Source organism: Nelusetta ayraudi, unplaced genomic scaffold, assembly GCF_046127955.1.
Source record: "Nelusetta ayraudi isolate G7.1 ecotype Tasmania unplaced genomic scaffold, CSIRO-AGI_Nayr_v1 ptg000064l, whole genome shotgun sequence".
Classification (NCBI taxonomy): Eukaryota; Metazoa; Chordata; class Actinopteri; order Tetraodontiformes; family Monacanthidae; genus Nelusetta; species Nelusetta ayraudi.
In genome coordinates this window covers 1,309,416-1,321,419 of record NW_027466114.1, presented here as the reverse complement: position 1 = coordinate 1,321,419, position 12,004 = coordinate 1,309,416, and the positions used below count along the sequence as shown (strand labels likewise).

At 45.0% G+C, this 12,004-nt stretch overlaps 3 protein-coding genes, 1 long non-coding RNA gene and 1 pseudogene across 4 annotated transcripts in view; 1 reads left to right on the top strand and 4 right to left on the bottom strand.

Moving 5' to 3' along the window:
- LOC142898371 (NACHT, LRR and PYD domains-containing protein 14-like) overlaps positions 1-12,004 on the top strand; it is a 272,094-nt gene that overhangs the window by 87,615 nt on the left and 172,475 nt on the right. The gene's annotated exons all lie outside the window — the stretch shown is intronic.
- The window catches only part of LOC142898369 (NACHT, LRR and PYD domains-containing protein 12-like), a 487,638-nt gene that overhangs the window by 402,234 nt on the left and 73,400 nt on the right, over positions 1-12,004 (bottom strand). The gene's annotated exons all lie outside the window — the stretch shown is intronic.
- Positions 1-12,004, bottom strand: part of LOC142898407 (uncharacterized) — a 142,754-nt gene that overhangs the window by 107,176 nt on the left and 23,574 nt on the right. The window lies entirely within an intron of this gene.
- Positions 1,622-4,815, bottom strand: LOC142898372 (leucine-rich repeat and coiled-coil domain-containing protein 1-like; annotated as a pseudogene).
- Positions 8,200-10,229, bottom strand: LOC142898387 (tripartite motif-containing protein 16-like). Its single transcript, XM_076041326.1, has one exon. It carries the CDS (start codon positions 10,009-10,011, stop codon positions 8,344-8,346), a length of 1,668 nt encoding a protein of 555 aa, XP_075897441.1. The 5' UTR covers positions 10,012-10,229; the 3' UTR covers positions 8,200-8,343.

Genomic DNA, 12,004 nt, shown 5'->3' with positions numbered 1-12,004 from the left:
GGATGAAATTGAAAATGTGATTATCACTATAAATATAGGATATAAAGTACACAAACACACACAACACTATATATATATGTGTATGTACATATACATATGTATGCACACACACACATGTATGCACACACACACACATATATATATATACATATATATGTATATATACATATGTATGCACACACACACACACACACATATATATATATATATATATATATATATATATATATAAATATATATATATATATATATATATAAATATATATATATATATATATAAATATATATATATATATATATATATAAATATATATATATATATATATATATATATATATATATATATATATATATATATATACATACATATATATATATATTAGTGGTGTCAAACCCCTTTTAACTGCACTCATTTTTACATTTTTAGGGTGCTATGTTCTAACATAGCAATGACATTAACAGATAGACAGAGTGAATAACAAACTAAATGAATGTGTTAAAAAATATCTAAGTTAAAGTCCCAGTGATTGTCACATCCCATATGCGAAATTTGTTCTCCACATTTGACCCATCATCCCCTCAAGGGGAGTGGTGGGCAGCCGCAGTGCCGCGCCCAGGAATCATTAGGTGATCTAACCCCCCCAATCCCAACCCCAAATACTGAGTGCCAAGCAGGGAAGCAATGGGTATGGGAGTCTTTGGTATGACAATGCCGGGGATCGAACCCACAACCTACCCTACCAGTCTAAGGGCGGACACTCTACCACTAGACCACTGAGCTGGTCAAAATTGATGGGTGTGTGTGTGTGCGTATAATAATCTATACCTATTAAAAGCGCGACTATTTCCCTGTGAAATGTCGCGCTTTGCTCTTGGTGAATTGTTGAGATTCAGTTCGACGCGCCCAAGCGTGCTTGTGATAAACAAAAATTCTGGAGGATGCGGCGATCCACTGTTCAGATTGTTTATTTGTAATCCAAAAACAAAAAACAAAAAACAAAAACGGTCTTACCGCGACAGCGGACAATGCGGCACAGGTTGTTTGCAAACTCACAGATCGACAAAGTAATCCAACAATCGTCAAAAAATGAGAAATCCAAAGAGTGCTTGAAAAGCGGTCTAAAACTGTTTGGCTGCATTCAACTCAAGAGACCTGCCGGCCCCGTTAACCACCCTAATATAGTTCAGGTGCTGCAGTCACCTGCCTATGGTGATGTGGGGGCGTGGCCCTTAGCGCAACCAATACTAAGAAAATACTAAATAAATAAAACAATTACTTTTGTGTCCATAATTAACACATTAAGCCACAGTGCAAATAAATCAGAAATAAGGAAAGAAAATAAATATTTTGGCTCCAACATTCCAGCCCCCAATTGGCATGCAGGAAACAAATGTCAATTATCAAAACAAAACAGAGGAGCCAAAGTTCTTTCACATCTTGTACAATATTATCGTCCTTTTTCTTTCTTTTTTCTCTCTTTTTTTTTTTCACAATATTGCAAACTTTTCAGTCTCTTTTGAAGATCTGCAACAGTTGATGAGTCCAAGATGTGTGCATATGTGTGAGTGAATCTTCAGGTGCTGCTTGTAGGTGTGTGTGGTGGGAAAGGGAAGTGTGTGTGCGTGAATTTGTGCGGGGACGGGTGTGAGTGTGTGTTTGGCATGTATATGCGTTAGTCTCTGTCTGATGCCTCCAGAAGAAGCACAAGTTTGGTGATAGGCCGGCAAAGAGTGCTGGTCTTGGTCCGAACTTGTACTTGTCTTATGGCTCCCTTGGAATCAGGCACGGGTTGAGTCACTTGGCCCATAAGCCGTGATCCTCTTGGTGCCATTTCGTCCACAATTAAAACGATGTCTCCTTTTTTGAAGTTTCGTGTCTTCCTTGTCCATTTTTGTCTTTGTTGCAGTTCTGGCAGATATTCTTTTATCCATCTTCTTCAAACTACATCTGCCATGTACTGAACTTGACGCCACCTCCTTTTGCTGTAACAGTCGTCCAGTATTGTGCAACTTCGCTACTGCAGCCCTTTGTGCATCGGTTGCTTTATTCCTTTCTTCCAGCAACACAAGTTCCTTGGCTTCAAACTTCTCCTTCATGCGCTTCACCTGGCTCTCCAGTTGAGTCAAGAAGTCTGTCTTCTCCTGCCACTTCTTGATTGTCTCACCGTGAACTCTTTTGGCCTCTTCCAACTCGACATCCTTGTCCACCAGCTGCTGTTTGAGCTCCTCCTTGCGGAGGCTCAAGTGCTCCAACTGCTCTCTGGCTTCTGCCTGCTGAGCGCGGTCCTCCTCCCGCTGCTGCTGGAACCTCTTCTGGGCCTGCGTTGCCTCTTCACGCATCCTCCGTAGCTGGTCGTCACGCTCCTGCAAGGCCTCTTTAAGTTTGCGGATGGATTCAGTCTGGTCATCGACTATTTTGGCTTTAATTTTGAGGGCATCGCCGTCCCTCTCACTCTGCTTCTTCCGACTCTCCAGCTCAGCACCCAACACCTCTATCCTGGCTTCCAAACGTCCTCGATCCTGAGCCAAGGACACTCCTTGATGAGCGAGTTCCTGGCCCCAGATCTTCCTCTCTGCCCTGAGGCCGTCTATCACAGACTCGTGGGCTGTGAGCTGAGACATCAGTTGTGCCTTCTCTTTCTTCAGCAGCTCCAGCTGCAGACTCGCACGTCTGTCCTGCTGCAATTCTTCTTCCAAGGAACGGAAGCGGCTCTTCAGATCTGTCACAGTGTCATTTTTGGCTTTGTTCAACTGAGAGATGCGGCTGTTCTGTTCTTTGACCATTGCTGTCAGCTGCTGCACCAGAGAGGAAGATTTCTTCTCCTTCTCCTGGAACTGAGTGAATGCCGCCTTGTGACCCACAAGCTCCTTGGTCATCTGGTCACAAACGTCTTTGACCTCAGAGAAGCGAGCAGCCTCAATGGTGAGCGCCATGCGGAACTCGTCCTCTAGGGCAGCGTACTGTTTCTTGCCCTCTGCCAGTTTCTCCTGCAGCTCAGACTCCCTTTGGCCGTGTTTCTGCTCCATGAATGCAACTTCTTTGGCAACTGCTTGGCGGAAATCTGACCCATCAGGCTGCAGCCGCAAGTCCAGTTGTTTCCTGTGCTCCTGTTCCCTGGAAACCAAGAGCTCGTGCAGCTTTTGAAGTTTGTCTTTCTGCTGGCGCACCGCTGCTCTCTGGATGTCCAGCTCTCTCCTCAGAACTGCTGCTTTGTTCCCCAGCTCCCGCTGTTGCTTCTCCTCCTCGGCTTGCTGTTGCGCCCTCAGTGACTCCCCCTGGGAGATGTTTTCCTCCAGCCTGTGCAATGCAGCCTTGTTTTGCTCTTCGCTGGTGCGGGCTTGCTCCACCTGGTGGGTGAGGGATCGACACCTCGCCTCCAGCTCCTCAACACGATTTTTCAGTTCACAGCGCCCTGACCGCTCCCTCAGCAACAGCAACAACATCTGTCAGTGGTGTGAAGGGCCAAACTCTGAAGATCTTTTTCTTCGCCGGCCTTGGTCTGCCAGCACTTGAGTTCGTCTGTGAGCTTCCTAACGGCCTGCTCTGCCTTCCAGCGTTGCTCTCTCTCCTGGTCACGCTCTTCCAAGATAGTCCTGTAGGTTTCTGCCTCATCTTTGGGTTTACTTGTCACGTCAACAGAGGCTCCAATGGCTCTTTGCAGGAACTTTCTCACTGTCTCGACTGCTTTCGCGCCGCGTGCAATGTTTACTTTTTTCCGGGTTCTCACTGTGGCCTCTGAACTCGTCTCGACGCGACACTGTGGATCACTGTCTGATTTCCTGCTTCTGATCTCCTTGGCAGGCCCCTTCTTCGTAAGGCTGTTGCGATGTCTGGGGATCCTGGACCGCCTCCGGTTTTCCTTCCCACTGTCACACTCGCTCTCTGACGTGTGATCCGTGTCCCTCTTGAAGATTTGTTGTGTCACGACAGCAGAGGAGCTACTGGTTGTTTTATCAGCAGGGGTCAACTTGATGAGCTGGTAAACTTGTTCCTCCAGTTTTTTGATGCGTTCTTCATTGACAGAGTCCACTGTTTCAGCTACACAACGATTGTTTGGAAATTGTGTGTCCTTTTTCTTTAATGGCAAAGCAATGCTGTAATGTCCATCTACCATTTTGATGGATGCGGAAACACTTTCCATGAACAATTTATCCTCCTGCGACATTTCAAGACGCTCTTCTTTCTCACGCTCCGGGAAGTCTTGCTTGATTTGCTGTCGTATCAAGTTCTCCAGCTTGACAACAGAGATCCTGTGAGCCATGACAACCCGTTTACCATTTTTGGAGACACTTGTTTTTCGAAAGGGACCATTTACAGTCCATCCTAAGGCTGTCTTAATGGCATAAGGTCCATTTTGCCTGCTGTTAATTACCTTCCAAGGTTCCAGTGCCATTGGAACGTTGCTGCCGATAAGCAAGCCGATATCAGAATTGATTGGATTGAGTTTTACCTCCTTTAGATATGGCCATTGCTTCAGATCCTCATGCGTGGGAATATTTTCCTTCTTAACAGGGATTTCATCTTGCATGTATGTAGTCGGAAGATCAAAGTAATCGTTACTGTCGACACTGCACATCTCTAGATCACATACAGATGCTGTCTTGACAACTTGAACTTGAACCATTGTTCGTAAAAGTATATCTGTGGTCCTTCCAGTGAGTTGAAGCTGCTGGAGAAGTGCCTTGCTGCAAAAACAATCAGTGCTGCCTGGATCTAAAAAGGCATATGTGGTGACTGTTTTGTTGTTTTTCTTGTTTCTTACCTTTACAGGCACTATAGCTAAGACCGGTTCCACTTCTCCAGTGTTGTTATCACTTGATCCAGTTTCTTTGTCAACTTCAACTAGACCACTTGTGATAGACTTTTCTTGGTCTTTATAAGTTTTGGCTCCTCCTTTATTGGTGATGTGCAAAACAGTAGGGTGCTTGAGAGAACAAACTTGACATGTCAGCCTTTGTGAGCATCCTTTGCTCATGTGCCCTGACTCCAAACATCCAAAGCACACTCCTTTCCTTTTCAAAAAATCCAGTTTTTCATTGTGAGCTTTCCTGTTAAATTGAGAGCAGGTATCAAGCGTATGAGCGCCACTGCAAAATAAACAAGGCTTTCCATTATCTTTAATAGATTGGACATGGGAAACACTGCCCCCTGCTGGTCTTGTCAATGGGGACACGCTGGGAACTAAACCACTCTTGCTCCTTCTCACCATGCCTTTTGGCAGCTGTGGTACCTGGAAGTTTCCTTTTAAAATTGGTGCAACGTCTTTTAAGCTGCCGAATACTGGGTGGGATAAGACTTTAGCTTGATTATCCACAAAATTCACCAAATCTGCAAACCTGGCTCTTCTTCCACTCTGCTCTTGCAGGTCACAAGCTTTGAACCTCCATTTTTCTTTCAATTTATAAGGAAGCTTGGAAATGATGGCTTTCATATTCGTTGGATGATCCAGTTCCTCCAGATAATCCACTGTGTTCATTGCGTTGAGGCAGCTGTTTAAAAACAATGAGAAGCTCTTCAAAGATTCAGCATCCTCCACTTTTATAGATGGCCAACAGATTGCCTTATCCAGGTAAGCTGTGGCAATTGTGTAGTCATCTCCAAAATGTTTTTTCAGCAGTCTTTTTGCCTCCAGATATCCTCTGTCTGCTGGCATATACTGGCAGCTGCGCACAAGCTCCTGTGGCTGGCCGGCTGTAAACTGCTCCAAAAAGTGAAGTCTGTCCCTGCTGTTGTCCGTTCTCTTCTCAATTCCATATTCAAACGCTCTGATGAAAAACAGATAGTCCAATGGTTCGCCTTTGAAAACTGGTATGGAAAGTGAAGGTAATGATGACATATTGTGCTGCTTTACCAGAGCTTCTGTAATTTTGTTTTGCTTTTCCATTATTTCCGCTAACTTGTCAACGCTGGCATTCTCTTGCCTTGGTGCAGAGTTGAACCTCTGCATGGTGGTTGATTTGTGGTCATGCTGCTGAGCGCTCACGTGAGTTTGCATGCTTTGTTTCATGCTTTGCGGCAGGTCATAACCTTTGACAGAGGTTTCTCTAGTTTTTGGTCTCACCACTTGTGGATGTTGTACCTTTTCAGTGGAAACTTCCTCGTGTGGATTTTGAGCAGCGCCCTTTCTGTAGTACGAGCTCATTCCATCAGATTGAAGAGATTTTTTGGAGCTGTCTCTGGCTTGCATAGACTCCAACACACTGATTTTTGCATTTGCTGCGGCGAGTTCAGTTTCCAGCTCCAATTGTTCCTGTCTCCTCTTCAATAGCTCCTGTTGCGCTTCAACTCTCTCCATGATGGCTGCTCTTTCGGCACGAATACGAATATGCGATGATGTTCCGGATGAACCTGACCATGACGTAGCCTTTGATTTTGGGGCATTAGAAACGCTGTCATCTGGTCCAATGTCATCCCAGTTTACATCACCTGGTTGCTTGTCGTTATCCACCATAGTGAATGAAGTCATCTGCTGTCCATCTCCAATACTTGACTGTTTGACTTCACACAACCATATTTGCACATCCTGTCCAAAAGCACTCAATTCAGCAATCTTATATTTAAGCCACTTGTTTAGCATATTCATTGTCAGGTAGCAAACCTTCAAGTGAATTCTGACATGCATTTGCTTCGTCACAAAGTCTGTTTAGTTCATGCAAATGGCCTTTTACTTTATTAGCATTTTCATTTGATTGCATGAGCTCTTTCATTATTTCCATTGTTTTTTTTGCCTGTTTGCACTTCAAGTTTCTTGTTTTTTGGGTGTTGAATAAAAACATCTCCCAACCCTTGGCAGTTAGTTTGATAACCCTTTTTTCCTTTACAGGGCCCGTCACATTTTCCATTGCGACATTTTGCTTTTCAGCATCACCATCTTGTCGCTGAACAACAGGATCAATGTTAGACGTGACGTTTTCATCCATTGCTTATATTCAACTTTGGCGTTACATTTACAGACTTCAATCCTTCGGATGTGCGAGTGCGACATTCCCAATGAATGACGCTTCATTGAGTGGGCGTGACAGATTAATGTTCATTGACGCTGCGTGCGTTCCATTTGTTTGCACAACAGCGTTCGAACGATCGTCATGCGCCAGTTTTAGACAATAAAAGCGCGACTATTTCCCTGTGAAATGTCGGGCTTTGCTCTTGGTGAATTGTTGAGTTTCAGTTCGACGCGCCCAAGCGTGCTTGTGATAAACAAAAGTTCTGGAGGATGCGACGATCCACTGTTCAGATTGTTTATTTGCAATCCAAACACAAAAAACAAAAACGGTCTTACCGCGACAGCGGACAATGCGGCACAGGTTGCTTGCAAACTCACAGATCGACAAAGTAATCCAACAATCGTCAAAAAATGAGAAATCCAAAAAGTGCTTGAAAAGCGGTCTAAAACTGTTTGGCTGCATTCAAGTCAAGAGACCTGCCGGCCCCGTTAACCACCCTAATATAGTGCAGGTGCTGCAGTCACCTGCCTATGGTGATGTGGGGGTGTGGCCCTTAGCGCAACCAATACTAAGAAAATACTAAATAAATAAAACAATTACTTTTGTGTCCATAATTAACACATTAAGCCACAGTACCAATAAATCAGAAATAAGGAAAGAAAATAACTATTTTGGCTCCAACACACACATAGATGTATATATTGAGATTGTTGGGCATGTTGGATGTTGTCAAGCATCCGTAAATGAGTTTTCAATCAGGGCAATTCATGTCTTTATTCTTGTTTGCCAGAAAATGAGACTGACTGATTTTCTATTTTTTTTTATTTTAACTGTTGTAATGAGCAAGAGCTTTTTGTTAACTGTAATCATCAGTGATGTGGAAGTGATTCAGACGTTAAGTCAAGGTTTAGAAACCAATGGTTCAGGAATGCTGCTCACTCTGCAATGCTCCCAACGCTACCCACCAGCACATCTTGTCAGGCTGCAAGACTCTCTCAGGGGCGCTATAGATGGCACCATGATCAGGTCCTGAGGAAAATAGCTGAAGTTGTCAGGATTCCCCCCTGCGGCAGTGTTTTTGTCTCCCTCTGCTGGTCGGGGCTCACAACGCCCTATTGTCCTTATATGGCCAAGTTCCTGTTGAGGAGATTTCCCGCCACTCTTGCTACTCACTTGTTCCTCATCTGCAGCGATTACTCAGCCTATTTAAACCCATACATCCAGCAGCCGTGGAGACAAACATCAGGTGGACAACAGTCACTAGGAGCACCAACAGGAAGTGGCGTCCAGGCCCCGCCCACCCTGTGATTGACAGCCGGAGACACTGGGCAACAAAGGTGAAGACAGAAGAAGAATCAAAGGTGAGAATTCAGCTCAGAGTCTCTCTGACGACTTCAGTCACACTTTCATCAACTCAGCTGAAGAACCTGAATCAACATCAAGTCCAACATGTAGCGGCTGAGTGAAGGAGGTCTGGACTCTGTGGAGGAGCTCCATGGTTCCAGAGACGCTGTAGAAGGACAGAAGACCTGCTCTGTGGTCCAGGTACACTCCCACTCTGGAGGACTCAGGACCTGAGACACCAGTCCTGATGTTGTTGTGAAGAAACTCATATCCACCTGGGTAACAATCTAAACGCCAGGATTTGTCATTGCATCCAAATATACTTTCCTTTGACCTTCCTGCTCTGCTGATGTTCCTGTAGGCCACTGCTACACCAACCCACCCTCTCCACTCCACCTCCCAGTAACATCGTCCAGTCAGACCTTCTCTACTCAGGACGTGCTCCCAGTCAGTGAATCTGTCTGGATGATCACAATAAGACTGAACTTTCATCATGTGTGTCACTTTTCTGTTCTCCTCAGATAATAACAGATGTTTGTTCACTGTGTTTGGATCCAGAGTGATTTGAGGTGAACATCTGAGGAAGTCCTCTCTGCTCCTGGGTTCTGGTACCTTCAGTAGAACATCAACGTTGCTCACTGTGCATGAGATGTTTGTCTGAGTCTCCATCAGAACTTGCTGTATTTCATCTCTCAGCTTGGTCACAGCTGCTGCCACGTCCTCAAAGTATCTCAGAGGACGGATCTCCAGGCTGGAGGAGTCTGGAGACGCACTGAGTGCTGGCAGTGAGGAGAACCTGTGGAGAAACTGGCTGTGGTCCAGTGTGTGTGAGATCTTCTCCAGCTCAGCGTCTCTCCTCTTCAGCTCCATCATCTCCTGCTCCAGCTTCTTCTCAAGCTCTTTGACTCCACTCACTGCTGCCCCCTGTGTGGATCTGACCTGCTGCTGCACCTCAGAGCATCTTTTCTCCAGCAGATGGATCATCTGGGTGAGGATCTTCTCACTGTCCTTCACTGCTTTATCAGCAGAGCCGTTGATGGACTCCACCTCCTTCTGAAGCACCTTCAGGTCTTCCTCTGTGTGCTGGATCTTCTGCTGGATCTTCTGCCTGGTCTCCTCCAGCTCTCTCTGCCTCTCAGTCCTCTCTGCTGCTGCTGCCACTGTGTCGTGACCTTTATGTTCATCCACAGAGCAGAGATAACAGATGATCTTCTGATCAGTGCGGCAGAACATCTTCATCACCTCATCATGACGAGGGCAGATGTTCTCCTGGAGCTGCTGGCTGGGTTCCACCAGCTTGTGTCTCTGTAGGGGAGCAGCATCACGATGAGGCTGGAGGTGAGAGTCACAGTAGGAGGCCCGACAGTCCAGACAGGACTTGAGGGCCTTCAGTTTCCTCCCAGTGCAGACATCACAGGCCACATCTCCAGCTCCAGCATAGCAGTGATCAGCAGGAGCATCTTGGAGTCCAGTCTTCTCCAGGGTCTCCACTAGAGCTGCTAACATGGTGTTCTTCTCCAGGACAGGCCTTGGTGTGAAGGTCCTCCTACACTGAGGGCAGCTGTAGACTCTCCTCCTCTCCTCCTCTGCATCCCAGTGGTGTTGGAGACACTTCCTGCAGTAGCTGTGTCCACAGGAAGTGGCCACCGGGTCCTTGAGAAGATCCAGACAGAGGGAACAAGAGAAGGTTTCTGGGTCCAGCTGAGCTGCTGCCTGAGCCATTTCACCTCTGAGAGCCACTGACTGACTGACTGACTGACTGACTGACTGACTGGCTGGCTGACTGGGTTCTGCTTCCTCAGAAACGAAACCAGTTTGACTTGAGGGGGAGGAAACGACCAGTCAGGGCTTTGATTGGCTGCAGGGAGCACAGGGGGCGGGACTTCTAACCTCCTGACTCATTCCGGGAAGAGGAGTTTCAGGGTGTGTGTGTGTGTGTGTGTGTGGACTTTGTTTACTTTGCGCTGAAGACAGACAATGAATCAAAGTTCATAGTTTTTGCAGCTGATGACATTGCTGCTGCTGCTGCTGCTGCTGCCACACACACACACACACACACACACACACACACACACACACACACACACACACACACACACACACACACACACCAGCAACTTTCCCTCTCAGCTGCGCGCTGACATAGATTGCGTAACAAAGTGAAGAGGTGCCACTCCGCTCCATTTTCACTGGCTGACAGCAGCACACTGGCTTAGCTTGTCGGCTTTGTTTTTTTGCTTTATTTATTAATTTATTTTTAATTAATATTTTATTTGTTTTGTTTTGTTTTGTTTTCTAGGCAAACATTCTGAAAATATCTCCTAATTATTAGATAATCACTAAATTACGAGAAAAGATCTCTTAATTATTATTATTATATATTTTTTGAGGCACTTTATTTAGAAAGAGGAATGGACTGACAACAAATAATATTTAAAAAATATAAATCTGAAACCAAGTACAGCGGAAAGCAATTCTATCTAGTTTCCCTCTTGTGCTCAGTGATTACCGTAATACCTAGTATAAACAGAGCAAGCGGAAAGCGAGCGCCTGCTGGCTCGATCGCTTTAAACGAACTGTTGACTTGACAACAGTTCGAGAACGTCAGAACACTCCTAACTATTTGAGATGCCTGCGCAGTGTAGACATACTAATATTAAGTAAGTATTTCCCAGTGTCTCTAACCGAGAAGGTGGCAATAGCAGATTCACGACTGTAGCGCCATCGTTGCCGATTGATTACCGACCTTTTTATTTAGTGAATGCAATGCGCGTCCGTAAAAACAAGCTTTCGATTTCTATTGTATTTTCTGTTTTAATTACGACGATTATGATCTACTCCAGGTAGCTTTCATAACTTTGTGTACCCCGTGTTTTATGAGGTGGATTTTTATCGACACAAACACAACCATTGAAATGTTTGTCTTGCGACGATCTCCCGGTTTTTAACATTTTTAAATCAATCATGTATATCAGGGGTGCCCAAACTTTTTTCACTAAGGGCCACATACATAAAAATATAGGAGGGGCTGGGCCACTTACTAGAAATTAGGTATATAGCCTTAACTTTAGTGTATTAAAGTTAGAAAAATCAATTAAAAGTGGTCAAATATGTTATATTGTTGACTATAATTAAAGACAAAACTGCCTTCATCACAGCTTTCCATAAATGGATCTTTATTGATTTATTCAGAAAAAGCTTTGGTAGCTCATTCTCAGAACAGCAGCCTCAGATTTCTTCTTAGACATAAGATTTACAGTACACAGAAAAAACAATAAAGGGAACAATGGGACGGGTACATTTCCAGCTTGTTATTTAAGTTATTAGGCTTAGCAACACAGCTATTAACGTTCGTTTGAAACGGTTGTCAACATTAACAGAGTGAACTGGACTTAATAACAGGAGTGCTGCATTATTCTGCTGAGTATCAGCTGCGCTGGGTGTGTAAGCCGGGCCATCCAGCTGCGGTGCTGATCCGACGCCACTCGTGCCAAAAATCCACACAGATGTCACTCGATCAAGGAGCAAATCTGCATCAGATGAGATCAGCTGACTTTGCGTGTGCAGTGTGTACGCTGTGCACAGCGGTGTGCACTCTGTGTGTTAATAAGGAAAAGGCATAGAAGAAAGTGGTGCGCAAAAGCAGGGTAGTGACAGAATTAATGCGCATTATTGATATCTGTCGCATGTGTACCTGCACATGCATGCTTATTAA

Bases quoted from the DNA above. Each gene is read 5' to 3' on its own strand.
- LOC142898387 (XM_076041326.1), bottom strand. From the start codon at position 10,011: ATGGCTCAGGCAGCAGCTCAGCTGGACCCAGAAACCTTCTCTTGTTCC.